Below are 25418 nucleotides of genomic sequence, written 5' to 3' on the forward strand. Positions count from 1 at the left end.
GTCAGATTTGATCTATTAAACAGGGGAAGGAGGAGAAAAAGACCTATCAACGTGTAATCATAACCATACATAAGCATTTATGCTACAAAACCAATGAAGTCTGCACGTTGTGTAAATCGTAAATAAAACAGAAAACAATTATTTGCTAAATCTTTTCAGCTTCTCTTCAATTGAGTAGACTGCAAAGACAAGATGTTTAATGTTCGAACTGAGAAACTAAATTTTTTTGGGGGCGAATAATCATTAATTTACAATTTAAAGGCAGCAACACATTGCAAAAAAGTTGGCACATTGGCATTTTTACCACTGTGTTACATGGCCTTTCCTTTTAACAACACTCAGTAAATGTTTGGGAACTGAGGAGACACATTTTTAAAGCTTTTCAGGTGGAATTTTTCCCAATTTACAGCTTAAGTTGTTCAACAGTCCGGAGTCTCCGTTGTGCTATTTTAGACTTCATAATGGGGATGGTGTGGCAAAGTTGGTAGAGTGGCTGTGCCAGCAATCTGAGGGTTATTGGTTCAATCCCAGACTTCTACCATCCTAGTCACGTCCGTTGTGTCCTTAGGCAAGACACTTCACCCTTGCTCCTGATGGGTCCTGGTGAGCGCCTTGCATGGCAGCTCCCACCATCAGTGTGTGAATGTGTGTGAGAATGGGCGAATGTGGAAATACTGTCCAAGCGCTTTGGGCTCCTTTAAAAAGGGGTAGAAAGGCGCTATACAAGTACAACCCATTTACCATATAATGTACCACATATTTTCAATGGGAAACAGGTCTAGTACCCGCACTCTTTTACTATGAAACCACGCTGTTGTCACACGTGCAGAATGTGGCTTGGCATTGTCTTGCTGAAATAAGCAGGAGTGTCCATTAAAAAGACCTTGCTTGGATGGCAACATATGTTGCTTCAAAACTTGTATGTACCTTTCAGCATTAATGGTGCCTTCACAAATCAATCAATCAATCAATTATTACTTATATAGCCCTAAATTACTAGTGTCTCAAAGGGCTGCACAAACCACAACACAAACCACTACGACATCCTCGGTAGGCCCACATAAGGGCAAGGAAAACTCACACCCAGTGGGACGTCGGTCACAATGATGACTATGAGAACCTTGGAGAGGACCACATATGTGGGCAACCCCCCTCCCCCTCTAGGGGACCGAAAGCAATGGATGTCGAGCGGGTCTAACATGATACTGTGAAAGTTCAATCCATAGTGGATCCAACACAGCCGCGAGAGTCCAGTCCAAAGCGGATCCAACACAGCAGCAAGAGTCCCGTCTACAGCGAAGCCAGCAGGAAACCATCCCAAGCGGAGGCGTATCAGCAGCGCAGATACACAGGCGTGCGGTCCATCCTGTGATGTGTAAGTTACCCATGCCTTGGGCAATAATACACCCCCATACCATCACAGATGCTGGCTTTTACATTTTGCGCCTATGGATGGTTCTTTTCCCTTTTAGTCCGGAGGACATGACGTCCACAGTTTCCAAAAACAATTTAAAATGTGGATTTGTCATGCCAAAGAACACTTTTCCACTTTGCATCAGTCCATCTTAGTAGAGCTCGGGGCCAGCGAAGCCGGCGGCGTTTCTGGGTGTTGTTGATAAATGGCTTTTGCTTTGCATAGTACAGGTTAAAGGCCTACTGAAACCCACTACTACCGACCACGCAGTCTGATAGTTTATATATCAATGATGAAATATTAACATTGCAACACATGCCAATACGGCCTTTTTAGTTTACTAAATTGCAATTTTAAATTTCCCGCGAAGCGTCGTGTTGAAAACGTCGCGGTATGTTGACTCGTATGATAACGCGTGCGTTTGACGTCTCGGGTTGTAGCGGACATTATTTTCCAGCCCGCTATAGGTAGTCTGCTTTAATCGCATAATTACACAGTATTCTGGACATCTGTGTTGTTGAATCTTTTGCAATTTGTTCAATTAATAATGGAGAAGTCAAAGTAGAAAGATTTAGGTGGGAAGCTTTTAGCCTTTAGCCACTCAAACACACGGTGTTTCCTTGTTTAAAATTCCCGGAGGTGAAGCTTTACTATAGATCAGAGCGGTCAAACTACATGTCAACCGGCAGTTTTCGATGAGAAAATTGTGGTCATAAGTCGGCTCTTATCGGAGATCAGCGGAGCCAGCGTCCTCCTGCAGCTGCCGTGACTTCACTCAGAGACTCTGGCGTCAACACACCCGGGGCCACACCCTTCCGACTTTCAGGTACTATTTAACTCACTAAAACACTAGCAACACAATGGGCAGATAAGGGATTTCCCAGAATTATCCTAATAAATGTGTCCAATAACATCTGAATCGCTCCCACTGCAATCACCTTTCACTCTAAATTCCCTCATCCACGAATCTTTCATTCTCGCTCAACTTAATGAGGAAATCGTCGTTTTCTTGGTCCAAATTGCTCTTACTGCTGGTGGCCATGATTGTAAACAATGTTCAGATGTGAGGAGTTCCACAACCCGTGACGTCACGCGCACATCGTCTGCTACTTCGAGTAAAGGCAAGGCTTTTTTTTAGCGACCAAAAGTTGCGAACTTTATCGTCGATGTTCTCTATTAAATCATTTCAGCAAAAATATGGCAATATCGCAAAATGATCAAGTATGACACATAGGATTGACCTGGTATCCCCGTTTAAATAAGAGAATCTCATTTCAGTAGGCCTTTAAACTTAAACTTACAGATGTAGTGAGGAACTGTAGTTACTGACAGTGGTTTTATGAAGTGTTCCTGAGCCCATGTGGTGATATCCTTTACACACTGATGTCGCTTTTTGATGCAACACTGCCTGAGGAATTGAAGGTCACAGGCCTTGCGGCTTACGTGCAGTGATTTCTCCAGATTCTCCGAACCTTTTGATGATATAACGGACAGTAGATGGTGAAATCCCTAAATTCCTTGCAATAGCTGGTTGAGAAATGTTGTCCTTAAACTGTTGGACAATTTGCTCACACTTTTGTTGACAAAGTGGTGACCCTCGTCCCATCCTTGTTTGTGAATGACTGAGCATTTCAAGGAAGCTGCTTTTCTACCCAATCATGGCACCCACCTGTTCACTTGTTGGATGTTCCAAATAAGTGTTTGATGAGCATTCCTCAACTTTCTCAATATTTTTCTTGCCACTTGTGCCAGCTTTTTTAAAACATGTTGCAGGCATCAGATTCCAAATGAACTAAAATAGCTAAGTTTCTCAGTTTGAACGTTAAATATCTTGTCTTTGCAGTCTATTCAATTGAATATAGGTTGAAAAGGATTTGCAAATCATTGTATTCTGTTCTTATTTACCTTTTACACAACGGGCCAAGTTCACTGGTTTTGGGTTTTGTAAGTAAATGAAACAGATGATTTACAAAGTTTTGCGGCTTTTACATAAAAAGTCAGACTTTTGTTCGCAGTGTCCAACAGTCAAAGTCGTCCCCTCAGTAAATGATGAATTCATGAGGGTCAGGTGAGTCCTTTTGGTCCATTTCAACTGTGAATACCAACATGCATCAAATAAATGTGAGTGGTAATCTGATGACGACAAGACTAGTTTAGTAACCATTTTTTATACTTGATATTTACCTAAGCTTCAATACTATGAGTAGTTGTTAGTCATTGAACTACAGTATATCCTGTTTATTGATTTTCTTAGATCAAATTCCTGTGAATGATTGACTTATAGTCTATTACCTACATGCGACCATGCCCGGGTTAAGCATTCTAGATAATGTTTGCCTGGTTGAAGTGAGGAGAAAGCTCAAACTCTGTGCACTTCAAGCTCGCGCTGCTTTCTAACAACATCATGTTCTTCTGGCTGATCTTTGCAGCCTCTGCGGGTTGCCTTTTTTTGCGCTTCCCTTACTTCTACCAGGACGTCAAACACATCGTGTCAAAGCTGAGAACGAGGCGCAGGGTGCTGGACTACATCCAGAGGAACTACACCATCCTGGACCGCTTCTTAGAAGTGGCCGATTCTCAGCCGCACGAGCCGCTCTTCCTCTTCAAAGATGACACCTTCACCTACCGGGACGCCGACCAGCTCAGCAACAAGGCGGCCAGAGCGTTGCTGCACAGCGGCCTGGTGCAGCAGGGCGACACGGTGGCCTTGTTCATGGGGAACGAGCCCGTGTTTGTGTGGCTCTGGTTGGCTCTGTTCAAGCTGGGATGTTCGGCGGCACTGCTCAACGCCAACATCAGGTCTAAAGGTCTTCTTCACTGCTTCAAGTGCAGCGGGGCCAAAGTCCTGCTGGTGGCTCAAGGTACTCAAATATTGTTCGTGCACAAATCACAATGAATGTTTTTGCAGATGTTGTCAATTCAGAATGAGGGCAGAAAGTGCAATGAGTCAGTGTATAGCTGCAATTCCGTAACTTATTTATGGAGCTACGTCACTTAGTTATGTAAAAAACTTTATGAGACAGTACCATGTGGCTTTGAAGTAGAGCTACTACCGATGCTCCACTAGTATTTATGCAAAAGATTAACTTTTAAACTTCAATCCTGAGGATGCATTCATTCTGAACTAAAATAAATAGCAATAATAAATCATTTACACTAAACTGGCCCAACCACAATCAGCACTGACTGATATTCACATTAGAAATTCCCTCATTTGTTCCCAACGGTCAATCATCTTATTCCAAGCGCTTCGTCCAGTATGTGGATTTTTATTTCGTTAAACCGCAGAACTTTCCTCCAGAAGGTCTTATCTTTGTCCGTGTGATGTCAGATGAAACAAAAATTGAGCCGTTTGGCCACAATACACAACAATATGTTTGGAGGAGAAAAGCTGAGGCCTTTAATCCCAGGAATATCAATCAATGTTTATTTATAAAGTCCAAAATCACAAGTGTCTCAAAGGGCTGCACAACCCACAACGACATCCTCGGTACAGAGCCAACATAAGGGCAAGGAAAAACTCACACCCAGTGGGACGTCGGTGACAATGATGACAATGAAAAAACCTTGGAGAGGACCGCATATGTGGGAAACCCCCCCACTTCTAAGGGACCGAAAGCAATGGATGTTGAGCGGGTCTAACATGATATTGTTAAAGTCCAATCCATAGTGGAGCTAACATAACGGTGAGAGTCCAGTCCAAAGTGGATCCTATATAGTAGCGAGAGTCCCGTCCATAGTGGAGGCGGATCAGCACCGCAGAGATGTTCCCAACCGATACACAGGCGAGCGGTCCATCCTGGGTCCCGACTCTGGACAGCCAGTACTTCATCCATGGCCACCAGACCTGTGTCCCCCCCTCCTCAAGGGAGAGAGGGACAGAGGAGAAAAAGAAAATGAACGGCAGATCAACTGGTCTAAAAAGGGGGTCTATTTAAAGGCTAGAGTATACAAATGAGTTTTAAGATGAGACTTGAATACTTCTACTGAGGTAGCATCTCGAACTGTTACCGGGAGAGCATCCCAGAGTACTGGAGCCTGAATGGAAACGCTCTATAGCCCGCAGACTTTTTTTGGGCACTGGGAATCACTAATAAGCCGGAGTCCTTTGAACGCAGATTTCTTGCCGGGACATATGGTACAATACAATCGGCAAAATAGGCCGGAGCTAGACCGTGTAGTATTTTATACGTAAGTAGTAATCCTTTAAAGTCACATCTTAAGTGCACAGGAAGCCAGTGCAGGTGAGCCAGTATAGGCGTACATACAGGTTTTGGTACAACATATGCTGCCATCTAAGCGCTGTCTTTTTCACGGACGCCCCTGCTTATTTCAGCAAGACAATGCCAAGCCACGTTCAGCACGTGTTACAACAGTGTGGGTTCGTAAAAAAAGAGTGCGGGTACTTTCCTGGCCCGCCTGCAGTCCAGACCTGTCTCCCATGGAAAATGTGTGGCGCATATGACGACTGAAGCTCTACATAAAACAAGAATGGGAAAGAATTCCACTTTCAAAGCTTCAACAATTAGTTTCCTCAGTTGCCAAACGTTTATTGAGTGTTGTTAAAAGAAAAGGTGATGTAACACAGTGGTGAACATGCCCTTTCCCAACTACTTTGGCAGGTGTTGCAACCATGAAATTCTAAGTTAATTATTATTTGCAAAAATAATTAAGTTTATGAGTTTGAACATCAAATATCTTGTCTTTGTAGTGCATTCAACTGAATATGGGTTGAAAATTATTTGCAAATCATTGTATTCCGTTTATATTTATATCTAACACAATTTCCCAACTCATATGGAAACAGGGTTTGTAGAATGGCCTTCCCAAAGTCCTGACTTAAACATGTGGACAATGTTGAAGAAACAAGTCAATGACAGAAAACCAACAAATTTACCTGAACTGCACCAATTTTGTGAAGAGGAGTGGTCAAAAATTCAACCGGAAGCTTGTGGATGGCTACCCAAAAGCGCCTTATTGCAGTGAAACTTGCCAAGGGATATGTAACCAAATATTAACATTGCTGTACTTTTGACGCAGCACATTTGCTCACATTTTCAGTTGACCCATAAAAAATTCATAAAAGAACCAAACTTCATGAATGTTTTTTTTTGTGACCAACAAGTATGTGCTCCAATCACTCTATCACAGAAAAATAAGGGTTGTAGAAATGATAGGAAACTCAATACATTATTTTCTTTACAAGTGAATGTCAACTTTTGACCAAGACTGTATATATAGGTATATATGTATATACAGTATAGATACTGTATATACATATATGTACACAAGGTCAATACAGTATAGGTACTGTTTATGTATATAAAGGTGTATACAGTATAAGTATACATGTATAATATGTATATAAAGGTATATACAGTATAGGTACTGTATGGGGCGGTTTAGGTAGAGTGGCCGTGCCAGCAACTTGAGGGTTACAAGTTCGATTCCAGCTTCCGCCATCCTAGTCACTGCCATTGTGTCCTTGGGCATGACACGTTACCCACCTGCTCCCAGTGCCACTCACACTGGTTTAAATCTAACTTGAATATTGGGTTTCACTACGTAAAGCGCTTTGAGTCACTAGAGAAAAAGCGCTATATAAATATAATTCACATTCACTATTTCACATGTATATATGTACCGTATTTTTCGGACTATAAGTCACAGTTTTTTTCGCCGGGGGTGCGACTTATACTCAGAAGCGACTTATGTGTGAAATTATTAACACAGTATCGTAAAATATCAAATAATATTATATAGCTCATTCACGTAAGGGACTAGATGTATAAGATTTCATGGGATTTATCAATTAGGAGTGACAGATTGTTTGGTAAATGTATAGCATGTTCTGTATGTTACAGTTATTTGAATGACTCTTACCATAATAACATAGCAGGCACCTTCTCAGTTGGTTATTTATGCCTCATATAACGTACACTTATTCAGCCTGTTGTTCACTATTCTTTACTTATTTTAAATTGCCTTTCAATTGTCTATTCTTGGTGTTGAGTTTTATCAAATAAATTTCCCCCAAAAAATGCGACTTATACTCCAGTGCGGCTTATGTGATTTTTTTTCTTTTTTCATTATGCATTTCCGGCCGGTGCGACTTATACTCCGGAGCGACTTATACTCCGAAAAATGCGGTATATAAAGGTATATACAGTATAGGGACTGTATATGTATATAAAGCAGGGGTGTCCAAAGTGCGGCCCGGGGGCCATTTGCGGCCCGCCACACATTCTGCAAAAATTGCACAATTGATAGTATTGCAAAAATAAATAAAAAACATTTATAAACGAGAAAAAGTTGCAATGTTGACACAAAACTGCCATGCAGGCTTTCTTTGGACTTTTATTTAAAAAAAAATGTGCAATTGCTCCAAAAAAAACCAAAAATACACAAAATCTAAAATCTATATTATAATGAATTATTGACCTATTCATGGCTCCAATTACTTCAAAATATTCACTTTAAAACGTTTTATGTGGAAAAAAAATATTGCATATATTGTGTGGTTGCCATATAAAACATCAAAGTTTAGTTTGACAAAAAAAGCATAAAAGAAACAAAATAATAGTTTAAAAGTAAAATCGACAGATATTGAAGTTGATCTCGTAACTTAAGTGTTGTAAGTAAAATAAAAACTGATACAAATGTATCACTTTTGGATCCCAAATATATTTTGTGGGATTTTTTTTTTTACTTTTCACTGTGATTACTCAAAAATATTAAATAATTAAAAGTCCTGCATTATTTATCTTTTAAGGCTCTAATTACTAAACACTGCATGTTTGAGTTTTACTATAAAACAAAGTTGTCTCTGACAAGGCTTTTTTTTGTTGCTTTACATCAACTTGAAGTTGATATAAATATTTACTGTAAGCATTAAATAAAAATAATAATTTGACTTATTTTAAACATTGTAATGACTGAGACCCTTTATGGTCCCCGGGACCCCTTAAGGTTAAAAAAAACAACAAAATATATTTTGATATATTTCGTTATGATTTCAAAATTAAAAATATCACAATGCCCCCACATCAGAGCCGGCCCAAGGCATAAGCGAACTAAGTGCTTGCTCAGGAACCCCAGGGGGCCCCCAAAAGCAATTAACAAAAATGTTTTTATTTTTTGCATGTACGAGACTGACTGATTTCTAAATGATCAAAGATATATTATTGTACAAAAACCCAATTTTAGGTCAACAGAGTGCTGCTGCTGATCTAGGCCTAGTGATTCTTCCTGCCTCTCTTTAAATGTCAAAGCTCTCTGCCTCTGCTGCACCTGTGACGTTTGCCGCCTGTCGTTCAATGCCAGTGCGCACTGGGCATCAAAAGCGCAGATAGAGGCAAAACAATGTCACAAAAAAGGACATATCCTTCAGGTGCAGAAAAAAGAAAGAAGAAGAAAGTGGAAGAGGAGAAAAAATCACTTAAATATTCACTTTATTATTTTTGGTAACAAAAATAATTCGTAGTGCAAGAACAACAATAAAGTGCAACAATAAAATCACTTAAATGTATATAAAAAGGAACAAATTCAATTGTACAAAAACCAACATTATTAAATTAATGGCAGAGAGAATGAGCACGTTCAGTGGAAGGCTCAGACTCCCAAAATGCAACATGGAACGACACAAGAAGTCTTTCATACCAGCAGCCATCAGACTGTATTATCCATATGTTCCTTTTTGACTGTACTTAAATGTATAACTGTCAGGTTCAAACACTGATGACATCTATTAAACAGACAAGAAGCAAGGAATTAAACAGAGACAGAATTTAATTCAGCTCGTTGAGGAGAAACGTCTGGGCTGTACTCTTTGTACAGTCTTCCACCATGCTCTGACGAAAGGTCGCACGCCTCCGCTTTTATTTGGACTTTCCCTGATTACATGGCAACAGCTGTTTCTAAAGGATGGGGGGCGGGGGGGTTGTAAACAGCTGTCGCCTTTGGTTACAAAACAGTTAAAAGAAAAGGTGCCTGTAGGGGGGTCAGGTCCTGCTTCCTCTCCGCTTTGTAGATCTCGGGTCCAGACAAAATCCTCGTGTGGATTACAGTTGTACAAAAACCAACATTATTAAATAAAATATCAAGCAAATACTGTATTTGCTTGATATTTAATTTAATAGTGTTGGTTTTTGTACAATTGAATTTGTTCCTTTTTTATATATATTTAAGTGATTTTATTGTTGCACTTGATTGTTTTTCTTCCACTACGAATTATTTTTGCACATTGCTGTTTCAGGTTTTTGTTACCATAAATAATAAAGTGAATCAGAATCCGCTGTATTGTCCAGTTATGTTTGACCCACATTGAATTTAACTTCAGTAGACTGCGCTCTCTTTGTACAAAGTAAACAATAAATATGAACAATTAACTAAAAATATAAACTAGTAATTAAATGTACAAGACTGATGAGACAAGATGAGACTTTTACTGTAAATACAAAGCTTTATCACTTGGACTGTTCAACCCCAGGCCACTCTTGTAGCTGAATGTTTTCTACATTTTAAGATTAAGAACCATATGTGGCACTCTGGACATCATTCCTTCATTCATTGGTATTATTTATCTTCTTAACTGGGCCACCCCCATATCTTTATAAATGACATGTCATTTGTAAAGACATGCCAGGCTGACAATAGGATGATGTCAACAACACTGCCAGAGCCGCAATGAGTTTATAGTAGGTGTGTGAATGATGAACAATCAATATTATTGGCAGAAATAGAGGGCCGCAAAATCCAATTTTGCTTAGGGCCCCATGGAGGCTTGGGCCGGCACTGCCCCACATGCTTAAATATTTCCGTGTGCGGCCCTCAGTGGAAAAAGTTTGGACACCCCTGATATAAAGGTATATACAGTATAGCAGGGGTAGGGAACCTATGTCTCTAGAGCCAGATGTGGCTCTTTTGATGACTGCGCCTGGCTCTTAGATAAATCTTAGCGGACATTGCTTAACACAGTAGGTAATGAATAATTTAACTGGTAATCACAGTGTCAAAAATAACGTTCAAAAGATAAGACATTCTCTTGCATTTTAATCCATCCATCCATTTTCTATCGCACCTGTTCAAGAAGTCGCATTAATGGTGAGAAGTATTATATTTATTATTGGTTAGCTTTAGAATACGTGAATTATATTGTGAAGTGAATTGTATATATTATATATAGCACGTTTTCTCTAGTGACTCAAAGCGCTTTACATAGTGAAACCCAATATTTAAGTTACATTTAAACCAGTGTGGGTGGCACTGGGGGCAGGTGGGTAAAGTGTCTTGCCCAAGTACACAACGGCAGTGACTAGGATGGCGGAAGCGGGGATTGAACCTGGAACCCTCAAGTTGCTGGCACGGCCGCTCTACCATCTGAGATGTACCGCCCCAATAACGTTATTAAAAAGAATAAGAGACTTATTTTTCTCTAAAAATGTTGGTTTTACTTAAAAATGACGCATTTAATTGTATTCAGTGTTAAAAAATATTATATGGCTCTCACTGAAATACGTTTTAAAATATTTGGCTTTCATGGCTCTCTTGGCCAAAAAGGTTCCCGACCCCTGCAGTATAGGTACTGTATATGTATATAAACGTATATACAGTATAGTCGTAATATGATGAAACGTTCTTGTTCTTGTCAAAAGTCGGGCCGCCACATTTTGTACCAACTGTACAAAATGCAATAATCCATTCAATCTATTGACTTGACTTCAATGACCGTGCAAAAACCGTACTTACCCGTTGTGTCTCTCCTGTCCCCAGACTTGCAGGGTCCAGTGGAGGAGGTCCTGCAGGAGCTGGAGGAGCAGCAGGTGTCCACACTGGTGATGGGCACAGCGTGCAGCAGTGCAGGCGTGCTGAGCTTCACAGACAAGATGAGCCAGATGTCCTCTGAGCCGCTATCTCCAGACCTGAGGTCGCATGTCACGCTGCAGAGTCCTGCAGTGTACGTGTACACGTCAGGGACGACAGGTGAGCGCCATCAGGTGTGTGAGGTTTCGACAGGACAGACAATATCCTCATCGCGTCCCGTACCTGGTCCTTTACCAGGTCTCCCCAAGGCAGCCTTGCTCACTCATTCCAAACTTTGGGGCATGACCACGATTCTTCGTTCCTCGGGGTTGACCTCCAGAGATGTGATTTATATCAGCCTCCCTCTCTATCACACTGCTGGCTTTGTTGGCTTCGCAGGAGCCATTGATATGGGTAAGTGCTTTCTGTCCATTTAATATTTTTTATTAATACATGTAAAGTCATAATTGTGCCAGAGAATATGGTAAGAAGCAGAGAAATTTTACACAAAGGTTTGGTTTTACATCTATGCCTCACAGTAAAACTGTACTTCAATGAAAGTCATTTTGGACTTTTAAGTACTGTTTTCTGGACCATAGGGCGCATTGGATCATAAGTTGTTTATTTTTGGTTTAATTGTTAGATAGATACCTTTTTACCTGCACCCTGCCTCCCACATCTTGTGATCACAACACAATGTTCCTGACATCTACGAAGCAATTAGCTACCTGCTGCCACCTACTGATATGGTCGAGCGGGTCTAACATGATACTGTGAAAGTTCAATCCATATTGGATCCAACACAGTCGCGAGAGTCCAGTCCAAAGCGGATCCAACACAGCAGGGAGAGTCCCGTTCACAGCGGAGCCAGCAGGAAAACATCCCAAGCGGAGGCGGATCAGCAGCGCAGAGATGTCCCCAGCCGATACACAGGCAAGCAGTACATGGCCACCGGATCGGACCGGACCCCCTCCACAAGGGAGAGTGGGACATAGGAGAAAAAGAAAAGAAACGGCAGATCAACTGGTCTAAAAAGGGAGTCTATTTAAAGGCTAGAGTATACAAATGAGTTTTAAGGTGAGACTTAAATGCTTCTACTGAGATAGCATCTCGAACTGTTACCGGTAGGGCATTCCAGAGTGCTGGAGCCCGAAATGAAAACGCTCTATAGCCCGCAGACTTTTTTTGGGCTTTGGGAATCACTAATAAGCCGGAGTCCTTTGAACGCAGATTTCTTGCCAGGACATATGGAACAATACAATCGGCAAGATAGGATGCTTTCGTCCTCTCCAAGGTTCTTAGTCATCATTGTCACCGACGTCCCACTGGGTGTGAGTTTTCCTTTCCCCTATGTGGGCCTACCGAGGATGTCGTAGTGGTTTGTGTTGTGGTTTGTGCAGCCCTTTGAGACACTAGTGATTTAGGGCTATATAAGTAAACATTGATTGATTGATTGAAGAGTATTACTCTGCCCAGCTTGAGACAGCACCGACACTCAACAACGACACATTTGCGGATTATAAATACTGGTTTGCGAAAAATATTTTGAACACAAATTAAATATTGATTGGTGAAAAAAAAAGTTGGACTTTTTACCATTGCTTTAAAACTACTGAAAATGATACAATCTTGTCTGGATTTTAACAAGCAAAGCTATTATTGTTGATGATTGTTTTCATTTGTTGTCGTGTCCAGGTATCACGGTTGCACTGAAGAATAAATTTTCTTCGTCTCAGTTCTGGGACGACTGCAGAAAATACAACGTGACGGTCATCCAGTACATCGGAGAAATCATGCGTTTTGTCTGCAACACGCCAAAGGTCGGTGTCTGCTTTCTAACGCCGTATTGACATTAACACTGAAGTGAATTAAAGGGGAACATTATCACCAAACCTATGCAAGCGTCAATATATACCTTGATGTTGCAGAAAAAAGACCATGTATTTTTTTTAACCGATTTCCGAACTCTAAATGGGTGAATTTTGGCAAATTAAACGCCTTTCTGTTTATCGGTCTTTTAGCGAGGTAAAACACCCGCCATTTTCACATTACAAACACCGGGTCTCAGCTCTGTTATTTTCCGTTTTTTCGACTATTTTTTGGAACCTTTGAGACGTCATGCCTCGTCTGTGTGTTGTCGGAGGGTGTAACAACACTAACAGGGAGGGATTCAAGTTGCACCACTGGCAAGAAATCTGCCGCCAGACCCCCATTGAATTTGCCAGAGTGTCTGCACATTTTACCGGCGATGCTAAGACAGACATGGCACAGAGATGTATGGATAACCTGCAGATGCATTTGCAACGATTAAGTCAACGAAATCACAAAGGTGAGTTTTGTTGATGTTGTTGACTTATGTGCTAATCAGACATATTTGGTCACAGCATGACTGCCAGCTAATCGATGCTAACATGCTATTTACGCTAGCTGTATGTACATTTGAAACTGGATACCCACATTTAATGCGAAACAAACACTTCCCAATCGACGGACTTAAGTTGCTCCAGTGTCACAAGATGCGAAAGTCCTGATCGTTTGGTCCGCACATTTTACCGGCGATGCTAATAAGGCAGCCATGCTATGGGCCACTTCATTAGGTACACCCATGCTATGGCCGAATAGCGTCAATAGCTATTAGCTCAATTGCAGTAATTTCTTCTTCAATTTCGTTTTCGCTATCTGCCTCCATACTCCGACCATCTGTTTCAATACATGCGTAATCTGTTGAATCGCTTAAACCGCTGAAATCCGAGCTAATGTCGCTATATCTTGCTGTGGTAACCGCCATGTTGTTTGTATTGGCAGCACTGTATGATGTCACAGTGAAATGGACAGTCGCATCGCAAATAGCGAAAATCAAGAATTTTAAAGCTTTTTTTAGGGATATTCCGGGAGGTGTAAAATTTTGAAAAAAAACTTCGAGAAATAAAACAAGCCACTGGGAACTGATTTTTATTGTTTTTAACCCTTTTGAAATTGTGATAATGTTCCCCTTTAAGGAACTCATGTTGTTATTTTGCATGTGATAAATGTTCATATTCATCTTGGAGAAAGCAAACCACCCGGTTTAAGAAAACAGTGCTATTTCAGTTTGAGCACATGATAAGATAAGGCCCCGTAGTTTGACATTCGCAGATTGATTGGGTCACTTCTCATAGGAAAGAGGCCCTAATGGCAGAGAGAATGAGCTCGTTCAGTGGAAGGCTCAGACTCCCAAAAAGCAACACGGAATGACACAGGAAGTCTTTCATACCAGCAGCCATCAGACTGTATTATCCATATGTTCCTTTTTGACTGTACTTAAATGTATAACATTCAGGTTCAAACACTGATGACATCTATTAAACAGACAAGAAGCAAGGAATTAAACAGAGACAGAATTCAATTTAGCTCGTTGAGGAGAAACGTCTGGGCTGTACTCTTTGTACAGTCTTCCACCATTCTCTGACGAAAGGTCTCACGCCTCCGCTTTTATTTGGACTTTCCCTGATTACATGGCAACAGCTGTTTCTAAAGCAGGGTTCACCAACCTTTTTGAAACCAAGAGCTACTTTTTGGGTACTGATTAATGCTAAGGGCTACCAGTTTGATACACACTTAAATAAATTGCCAGAAATATCCAATTTGCTCAATGTACCTTTAATAAATATATATATGTATATATATATATATATATATATATATATATACAAATGGGTATTTCTGTCTGTCATTCCGTCGTACATTTGTGTTCCTTTTACGGAAGGTTTTTTGTAGAGAATAAATGATGATAAAAACACTTAATTGAATGGTTTAAAAGAGGAGAAAACAGGAAAAAAACCAGAAAATTAAATTTTGTAACAGTTTATCTTCAATTTCAACTCTTTAAAATTCAAAATTCAATTGATAAAAAGAAGAGGAAAACTAGCTAATTTGAATCTTTTTGAAAAAAAAATAATAAGAATTTATGGAACATCATTAGTAATTTTAGAATTTTGATGACATGTTTTAAATAGGTTACCATCCAATCTGCACTTTGTTAGAATAAATAACAATTTGGACCAAGCTATATTTCTAACAAAGACAAATCATTATTTCTTCAAGATTTTTCAGAACAACAATTTTAAAAGAAATCCAAAAGACTTTGAAATACGATTTAAATTTGATTTTACAGATTTTCTAGATTTGCCAGAATATTTTTTTTAATTTTAATCATAATAAGTTTGAAGAAATATTTTACAAATATTCTTCGTCAAAAAAACAGAAGCTATAATGAAGTATTAAATTAAAATGTATTTATAATTCTTTACAATAAAAAAAATAAATTTTCTTGAAAATTTATTTAAATTGTCAGGAAAGAAGAGGAATGAATTTAAAAGGTAAAAAGGTATATGTGTTTAAAAATCTTAAAATCATTTATAAGGGTGTATTTTTTCTCTAAAATTGTCTTTCTGAAAGTTCTAAGAAGCAAAGTAAAAAAATAAATGAATTTATTTAAATAAGTGAAGACCAAGTCTTTAAAATATTTTCTTGGATTTTCAAATTCTATTTGAGTTTTGTCTCTCTTAGAATTAAAAATGTCGAGCAAAGCGAGACCAGATTGCTAAGAAATAAATACAATTTTAAAAAAATTGAGGCAGCTCACTGGTAAGTGCTTCTATTTGAGCTAATTTTAGAACAGGCCAGTAGGCGACTCATCCGGTCCTTATGGGCTACCTGGTGCCCGTGGGCACCGCGTTGGTGACCCCTGTTCTAAAGGATGGGGGGGGGGGGGTCGTAAACAGCTGTCGCCTTTGGTTACAAAACAGTTAAAAGAAAAGGTGCCTGTAGGGGGGGGCAGGTCCTGCTTCCTCTCCGTTTTGTAGATCTCGGGTCAAGACAAAATCCTTGTGTGGATTACAACAGATCAAAGAAACCGACACCTTCATGTCGCTTCCCATCGCACACGGTGGAGTTTTACAAACCTTTTGATTGGTAAGCTCAAAGACAGCTTTTGTTTGCTCGCCGGGAACTCATTGAAACATAAAGTTTTATGATAACGTAGATACAATTATTCTGACAATAATAAACTGTATTTATATTACTCACATGTGAATAATGCTGTATAATAGACTGTATTTATATTATTCATATGTGAAAAATGTTGTATAATAGACTGTATTTATATTTTTCACATGTGAATAATGCTGTATAATAGACTGTATTTATATTATTCATATTTGAATAATGCTGTATATTAGACTGTATTTATATTATCCACATTTGAGTAATGCTGTATATTAGACTGCATTTATGTTATTGTCATGTGAATAATGTTGTATATTAGACTGTATTTATGTTATTCGCATGTGAATAATGCTTTATAATACACTATTTACTTTATTCACATGTGAATAATGCTGTATAATAGACTGTATTTATTATTCACATGTGAATAATGCTGTATAATAGACTATATTTGTTATTCACATGTGACTAATGCTGTATAATAGACTGAATTTATGTTATGCACATGTGAATAATGCTGTATAATAGACTGCATTTATATTAATCACATGTAAAAAAAATACCCAAGTGTTTATTGTCTATTGTGAGCGAACTGTGGTGCTGAATTTCCCCCAGGGATCAATAAAGTACTTTTAATTCTATTATATTCTATTCTATTCTAATTGGGATTTCGGAATGCAAAAGTGATAGCCCTATCCTCGAGAAGAGCCTACCTGTCTAGCTCAAAGCCAACATTTAAGTTACGACCTAAAGCAGTTGTTTTCCAGACACTTACACGCGAACGTCTCCTTTTATGGTCAGGATGTGCACTCCTCACTTAGCACACACACAGAGAGACAGGAAGGAAGAATATAAAACTGATGGTTTGGCTTCTCTAAGTTAGGAGTGCCTCATTTTCTTCTCCCATAACTGCAGTCCTGCATAATGACGCTTGCTTGTAACAAAGCAACTTTTGGTTCAGTAAAGAAGTCTCTTTCAATCCGGCCGTGTTGCCCTCCTGCCCGGGAGAGGGTGACAAAACCGGAAATACACATTAATACGGCAATGTTTCTCTTGTTACAGAAACCCAATGAGCGAAACCACAAAGTCAGACTCGCAATTGGCAACGGGATCAGAGCCAATGTTTGGAGGGATTTCCTGGACCGCTTCGGAGACATTGAAATCATGGAGCTCTACGGTGCAACGGAAGGCAACTTCTTTTTGATGAATTACTGCGGAAAGATTGGAGCTGTCGGGCGAGCAAGCTTCTTATACAAAGTAAGGTGGACTCGTCTTTTGAAGAACTCTTCTTTGATCGTCTCTTTCTTTGTTGGGTGCAGTGGTGTTTCCCCTTTGCGATGATCAAGTTTGACGTGGACAAGGGAGAACCTGTGAGGGATTCTACAGGTCTCTGCATCCAAGTTCCCACAGGTGTGTGCATGTAGGGCACAGACTTGGATTGATTTATTAGCGGACCCAAATTTCTTGTAGCGCTTCCTTGATGCTGCTAACATTCAGGATTGCTCACCCTTAGAGAAGATCTGAGAGAGGGAAATCGCTGTCAATGTAAACAAGGAATTGAGGGCGTGGGCGTGTGTCCAAACATTTAGAAACTACATTACCCAGAAGGTTTAGCGCCATAGCTGATTAATAGAATCGGATACGAGCTAGAGCTAAATACAAGTTGTGCCATTGACAATAGAAAGTTGAGATATTTTTAGACATTGCTGTCCCTGATTTACCTACGCACAAACCTACAAAAGCAGTAAAGTTGGCACAAATGGTAAAACATACTGAATACAATGATTTGCAAATCCTTTTCTACCTTTATTCAATTGAATAGACTGCAAAGACAAGATATTTAACATCCGAACTGGTAATCTTTGTTATTTTCTGCAAATATTAGCTCATTTGGAATTTGATGCCTGTAACCGGTTTCAAAAAAGCTGACACAAGTGGCAAAAAAGACTGAGAAAGTTGAGGAATGCTCATCAAACACTTATTTGGAACATCCCACAGGTGAACGGGCTAATTGGGAACCGGTGGGTGCCATGAGTGGGTATTAAGGCAGCTTCCATGAAATGCTCGGATGGGGCGAGGGTCACCACTTTGTGAACAAATGCGTGAGCAAATGGTCGAACAGTTTAAGAACAACATTTCTCAATGAGCTATTGCAAGGAATTTATGGATTTCGCCAGCTACGGTCCGTAATATCAACAAAAGGTCCAATGAATCCAGAGAAATCACTGCACGTAAGCGGTAAGGCCAAAAAATGACATTAAATGCCAGTGACCTTCGATCCCTCAGGCGGTACTGCACCAAAAAGCGACATCAGTGTGTAAAGGATATCACCACACAGGCTCAGGTACAATTCAGAAAACCACTGTCAGTAACTACAGTTGTTCGCTACATCTGTAAGTGCAAGTTAAAACTTTACTATGCAAAGCCAAAGCCATTTTTCAACAACGCCCAGAAACGCCCCCGGCTTCCCTGGGCCCGAGCTCATCTAATATGGACTGATGCAGAGTGGAAAAGTCTTCTGTGGTCTGAGAAATCCACATTTCAAATTGTTTTTTGGAAACTGTGGATATTGTGTCCTCTGGACGAAAGAGGAAAAGAACCATCAGGAGTGTTATAGGCGCAAAGTTGAAAAGCCAGCATCTGTGATGGTATGGGGGTGTATTAGTGCCCAAGGCATGGGTAACTTACACATCTGTGAAGGCACCATTAATGCTGAAACGTTTTGGAGCAACTTCTTTTTCATGGACGCCCCTGCTTATTCCAGCAAGACAATGCCAAGCCACATGTTACAACAGCATGGCTTCGTAAAAAAAGAGTGCGGGTACTTTCCTGGCCCGCCTGCAGTCCAGACCTGTCTCCCATGGAAAATGTGTGGCGCATTATGAAGCGTAAAATTCGACAGTGGAGACCCTGGACTGTTGAACGACTGAAGCTCTACATAAAACAAAAATTAAAAAGAATTCCACTTTCAAAGCTTCAACAATTAGTTTCCTCAGTTCCCAAACGTTTATGGAGTGTTGTTAAAAGAAAAGGTGATGTAACACAGTGGTGAACATGCCCTTTCCCAACTACTTTGGCACCTGTTGCTGCCATGAAATTCTAAGTCGATTATTATTTGCAAAAAAAAACTAAGTTTGAGTTTGAACATCAAATATCTTGTCTTTGTAGTGCATTCAACTAAATATGGGTTGAAAAGGATTTGCAAATCATTCTATTCTGTTTTTAAATAACCCCTACACAATTTCCCAACTCAAATGTAAGTACGGCCTGACTGTCGCTGCAGGCGAGCCAGGACTTCTGGTGTCAGAAATCTCGGCGGGGGCTCCTTTCCTGGGCTACGCCAGAGACCTGCAGCAGACTGAGAAGAAAAAACTCCACGATGTCCTCAAGAAAGGAGACGTCTTCTTCAACACGGGCGACCTGATGCTCATCGACCACGACGGCTTCTTTTACTTTCAAGATCGACTGGGCGACACTTTCAGGTGACCATCTTCTACTTCTTGTCTGCACTCACACGGACTGATGGCGTGTTTTGTCTTTATTTCCAATCCAATCGCCACGTGACTGTCAACAGGTGGAAAGGAGAGAACGTGTCCACCAATGAGGTGACAGACGTCCTCACTGAGGCCGACTGCATTGCTGAGGCTAGCGTGTATGGTGTGGAAGTTCCAGGTACAGTGACCGTGGACCTCTCGCCTACTGTGCGGTACTTTGCCAAAAGTCTTGGGTCACCACCGGCTTTGTTGTTAGAAGGAAGCAATGTTTATGTCCCTTATTTTCTCCTCACTGCAAAAAGTCAGTGTTTAAAAACAAGAAAAAAATATACAAAAATGAGGGGTATTTTATTTGAACTGAGCAAAATTATCTGCCAATAGAACAGTGGTGTCAAACTCAAATACAGAGTGGGCCAAAATTTTAAACGGAACAAAGCCGCGGGCCAAGGTTGAACAAATTAACCTTTTAATAGGGACCCAAACAAGTTTTGCATTGAATATCGAACAAGCAAGGCTTGTATAACTTTAGTGACATGCAAAATCCAGTTTCAAATAATAACAATAATAATTAAAAAAATATCAATGGCATATCACATAAAATTTAAATAAAAATGTTATGCCTTTTTTTCTATTTGCAATCTTCTGAGGTAAATATCAATTTTTTTCCACAGGCTAATAAAACATTTGAAAATAAAAGAACAATAATGAATGAACCAAACATTCAAGCCTTGAAGTAGCAAGAGAAAATGAATGAATAAAACGTTAATTATTGGTCAGTTTGCTGGAAGTTTCCCGGAAGAGTTAGTGCTGCAAGGGGTTCTGGGTCTTTGTTCTGTTGTGTTACGGTGCGGATGTTCTCCCGAAATGTGTTTGTCATTCTAGTTTGGTGTGGGTTCCCAGTGTGGCGCATATTAGTAACAGTGCTAAAGTTGTTTATACGGTCACCCTCAGTGTGACCTGTATGGCTGTTTACCAAGTATGCCTTGTATTCACTTGTGCGTGTGTGTGTGTGTGTGTGTGTGTGTGTGTGTGTGTGTGTGTGTGTGTGTGTGTGTGTGTGTGTGTGTGTGTGTGTGTAAAAGCCACAAATATTATGTGACACGCTGTTAGTATGGAGGAAAAGCGGACGTGGCGACAGGTTGTAGAGAACGCTAAAGGCAGTGCCTTAAATGATAGAAATTCGGGAGAATGGTTGCGCCGGGAGATTTTTGGGAGGGGCACTGAACTTTGGGAGTCTGCCAGGAAAATTAGGAGGTTTGGCAAGTATGAGTATTAGTGGTGAATGTGGTGTTACAGCGGTACCGACGCTGTATAACACCGGCGGGCCAGCTCTAATGCTAAATTGATATTGCCTGAAGGGCCAAATCAAATTACACGGCGGGCCAAATGTGGCCCGCGGGCCAGAGTTTGACACTCTTGCAATAGAACAAGAAAATTCAGCTTGTCAAGACTTTCCAAAACTTGTAAAATTAGCTAACTTCAATGAACCTAAAATACCTTTAAATAAGTATATTCTCACTAATAACATGTGCACTTTACTTGGTAGAAAAAAAACAATAGACCTTTTTGTTCAATATGTTTAAAAAATATTCTTAAATGACATTATTTTAACATAATATGCGCTCGGCATCATGATTTTTTTTTTCATGCTTGAAATAAGAAATTATTACTTCAAAAAAGTAGTTTTATACTTGTAAGTGTTGGTGACACAGCTTTGCAACAGTTGATATTCTAGTTCAGTGCTTCTTAACCTTGTTGGAGGTGCTGAACCCCACCGGTTTCATGTGCGAATTCCCCGAACCATTCTTTAGTGAAAAATAAAATGTGCTTTTTTTTCAAATTCAAGCCAAAGTTATATGTTTTCCATAACACTCTAGTATGGGGAACATATTCTAAGTAACAGAGACTTAAGTTGGAGTTTTTTGGACACTAGGGGAACATATTCCAAGTAACAAAAACTTAGAGTTATTTGGTTAGGGTTAAAGGGTTAGGGTTATAATAAGTAGAAAAAAAACAATAGACCTTTTTGTTCAATATATTGAAAAATATTCTTAAATGACATTATCTTGACAAAATATGCGCTCGGCATCATGACTTTTTTTTTCCATGCTTGAAATAAGAAATTATTACTTCAAAAAAGTAGTTTTATACCTGTGAGTGTTGGTGACACAGCTTTGCAACAGTTGATATTCTAGTTCAGTGCTTCTTAACCTTGTTGGAGGTGCCGAACCCCACCAGTTTTATATGCGAATTCCCCGAACCATTCTTTAGTGAAAAATAAAATGTGCTTTTTTTTTCAAATTCAAGCCAAAGTTATATGTTTTCTGTAACACTTTAGTATGGTGAACATATTCTAAGTAACAAAGACTTAAGTTGGAGTTTTTTGGACACAAGGGGAGCATATTCCAAGTAACAAAGACTTAGAGTTATTTGGTTAGGGTTAAAGGGTTAGGGTTATAATAAGGCCATGCCGAATAAGGCGTTAAAAGTACTTAATAATGACTGGTTAAGAGCCAATATGTTACTAATTTGCATGTCAATAAGCAGCTAATTAATGGTGAATGTTTCCCATACTAAAGTCTTACCATGTTTTTTTACTGGTGCACAAAATGAACCGTGCATGAACATCACCTTGTTCAAAGAACAAAACCAACACAGTGCATAAACTCACAACAAATTACACACCTGCAGATCAGTGTGACTTCTGCTGTTGCCGTATCCGTAATACGTCAATAGGGAGAAGTTTTTATTTACACGATGAGTCGGATGTGTCTTGAGCCCGACTCACCGAACCCCTAGGGCAGGGGTAGGGAACCTATGGCTCTAGAGCCAGATGTGGCTCTTTTGATGACTGCATCTGGCTCTCGGATAAATCTTAGCTGACATTGCTTAATACGAGAAGTAATGAATAATTCCGCTGGTAATCCATTCCATCCATCCATCCTTTTTCTACCTCTTGTCCCGTTCGGGTCGCGGGGGGTGCTGGAGCCTATTTCAGCTGCATTCACAGTGTTAAAAATAACGTTCAAAATATAAAACTATTACGTCGGGAATGCATTTTGTATGCGCGTGGTGTCACTCCAAGATGCACGAGGACCAGACAGGCCGGAATAGCAGGTAAGAACGTGGTTTAATATAAAAATGATAAAATAACACTGGTACAAAAGTCAAAATAAAGTGTGTGCCTACGCACGGGAAGCTAACGCTAAACTTAGCATGCAGTCCAAAAAGTCTAAGTAGAGCGCACGGAAGTTTAGGAGCTACTTATCAAAGGTAAAAGAGATAAGGAAATGCCAACGTGACTGTTGTTTACCGCAAAACAAACCATCCAGGAAGAAGTGAGGTTGAAAACAGGCTTAAATACTCAAGCAAACAATCAAACTCAGGTGGGTGTAAAAACAAGAGCAGGTGGGACAAATGTGAAACCAAGGTAACCAGACAAAACAAGGAAGTGCAGAAACTAGGGATCGAAAGACTCAAAAAATAATCAAGAAACACAAAAAGACTCAAAACCCAAAACCATATATGATCCGGGAGGCGGATCATAACATAAAACATTCTCATGCATTTTAATCCATCCATCCGTTTTCTAGAAGTCCCATTCATGGTAAGAAGTATTCATGGTAAGAAGTTTTTTATTTATTATCGGTTAGCTTCAGGATTACCAAAAAGAACAAGAGACTTATTATACTCTAAAAATGTTGGTCTTACTTAAAAATACACGCATTTAGTTGTATTCAGTGTTAAAAATATTATATGGCTCGCACGGAAAAACATTTTAAAATATTTGGCTTTCATTGCTCGCTCAGCCAAAAAGGTTCCCAACCCCTGCCCTAGGGTTCGATCGAACCCAGTTTAAGAACCACTGTTCTAGTTTCAAGCATCAAATCTCAGCAACAAGCTGTAATATCTTACTGAGATCATTTAGGGCCAAAACCCTTAAAACAAGTAAAACACTCGAACATAAAATCTGCTTAGTGAGAAGAATTATCTTATCAGACAGAACATAAGCAAATATCACCCTTATTTGAGATATTTAATCTCACTTAGATTTCAGTTTTTGCAGTGGTCTGATAAGAAATTATTATTATTATTATTATTTTTATTTTTTTTAACATTTGTTTATTGAGATTTTTTGTGGGGAGGGGGGCAAATCAGTTACCAGAAATGCAATACAATACAAATCAAATGTTCGTTTTACCCCCCAAATATAACAATGACAAAATAAGATTAATAAACAATAAAATAAAAAAAAAATAGTCAAATAAGTACAGAAAGATATTAATATAAAGCCAAAGACAAGTGTACTTCTGAATGGCCTCAATATGGTGCAACAAAAGGCTCATCAATCAACCACTGTCATTACATGTGTTCTGGATTATGTTTTTGTTACTTTTGGACTCTTTTAGGTCCTGTTTGCACTCCCTGGTTTGCTTAGTTACCATGACGACTCATTAGTTTCACCTGCCGCTGGTGTTCGGAAACGCACCTGCTCTAATTAACAGACTATCATTTAAAGCCCGTCTTTGCCAGTTAGTCGCCCTGGCGTCATTGCTCTTTTCTCGCCACAGTTTCATGCTTGATTCATGCGACACCATAGCTCATGTTGCTCGTTTCCATAGTTAAAGCTTTTTGTTTCATGTCACAGTTTAGTGCGAGTTTCATGTTCAGGTTATTTTGTTTTGTGCTTCCTTGAATTTTAGTTGGGAAGTATGAATATGTTCCTACCTTCAAGTCCTGTCTGGAATAGTCCGTTTGCATCCTGGGAGAACAAACTTTTACAGACTGGCCCCCCCTTAGAAGCCCAATCTAGATTGCATTTATCTTCTTCGCCAGCATTTTACCTTCTCCATCAGCGTTCCTGTTCTGTAACCCTGTACTCTGTTTGTTTGTCTCATCTTGAACGGGTTTGTGCTGTAAACAAAAATGTTGTTGTACTAGTTGCAATGACAATAAAGATCGACCTACTCAGACCTCAGATTTAAACTCCTACCTGGAAGACTCTGGTTGCGTCCATAGAAATACGTGCATTGGTCAGAGCCTTAGTAAGGACAATAAAGCTTTCTCTGTACCGTCTGCAGGACACGAGGGGAGGGTAGGGATGGCGGCCGTCGCTCTCAAAGACGGACAAACCTTCGATTGTGTTTCCGTCTTCAAGCACCTTGAGGACTTCTTGCCGGCCTACGCCAGGCCACGTTTCATCAGGATCCAGGTACTTGTCCAGGTGCAACACTGGCATCGGCGTACGAGTAACAATCGTCATGATTTTTGTTGCAGAGCTCCTTGGACATCACGGTCACGTTCAAAACCATGAAGACTAAACTGGTTAAGGAAGGCTTCAAGGTGACAGAAATAAAAGATCCCATTTATTTTCTGGCTGAAAAGGAGAAGAAATACGTTCCTTTTACGGTGGAATTATTCCATGCGGTTACGTCGGGGGACATGAAATTATAACGCGTTCTTTTGTTGAAAAGTGATGGTGATGACTGAAATCTAACCCATCGTGGTGACTACATTATTTGGGATGGGCAACGCACAATGGTGCTCAAATTTACTGTGTGTTGTTTGTGACAAAATAAAGATGATCTAAATACAAAACTTCATATTAATGTAGTTGTTCACGTTGCTTAAAAGAAAACTGGAAACATTTTGCCCATCATACACAACGCGTATGTTTTTTTTTTTTAACAATGAGTAGATGAGTGTTATGTGTGTGTATATGT

At 39.7% G+C, this 25418-nt stretch overlaps 1 protein-coding gene across 1 annotated transcript; it reads left to right on the top strand.

Moving 5' to 3' along the window:
- The first annotated feature begins 3259 nt into the window (after nt 1-3259).
- LOC133563017 (long-chain fatty acid transport protein 2-like) lies at nt 3260-25270 on the top strand. The gene is made up of 10 exons (XM_061916920.1): nt 3260-4275; nt 11186-11395; nt 11474-11629; nt 12911-13035; nt 17264-17458; nt 17521-17611; nt 19485-19683; nt 19776-19873; nt 24777-24907; nt 24973-25270. Exons 1-10 carry the CDS (start codon nt 3819-3821, stop codon nt 25147-25149), a joined length of 1839 nt encoding a protein of 612 aa, XP_061772904.1. The 5' UTR covers nt 3260-3818; the 3' UTR covers nt 25150-25270.
- Nucleotides 25271-25418: the final 148 nt, after the last annotated feature.

This window comes from Nerophis ophidion, linkage group LG12 (assembly GCF_033978795.1).
Source record: "Nerophis ophidion isolate RoL-2023_Sa linkage group LG12, RoL_Noph_v1.0, whole genome shotgun sequence".
In the NCBI taxonomy this organism is placed as follows: Eukaryota; Metazoa; Chordata; class Actinopteri; order Syngnathiformes; family Syngnathidae; genus Nerophis; species Nerophis ophidion.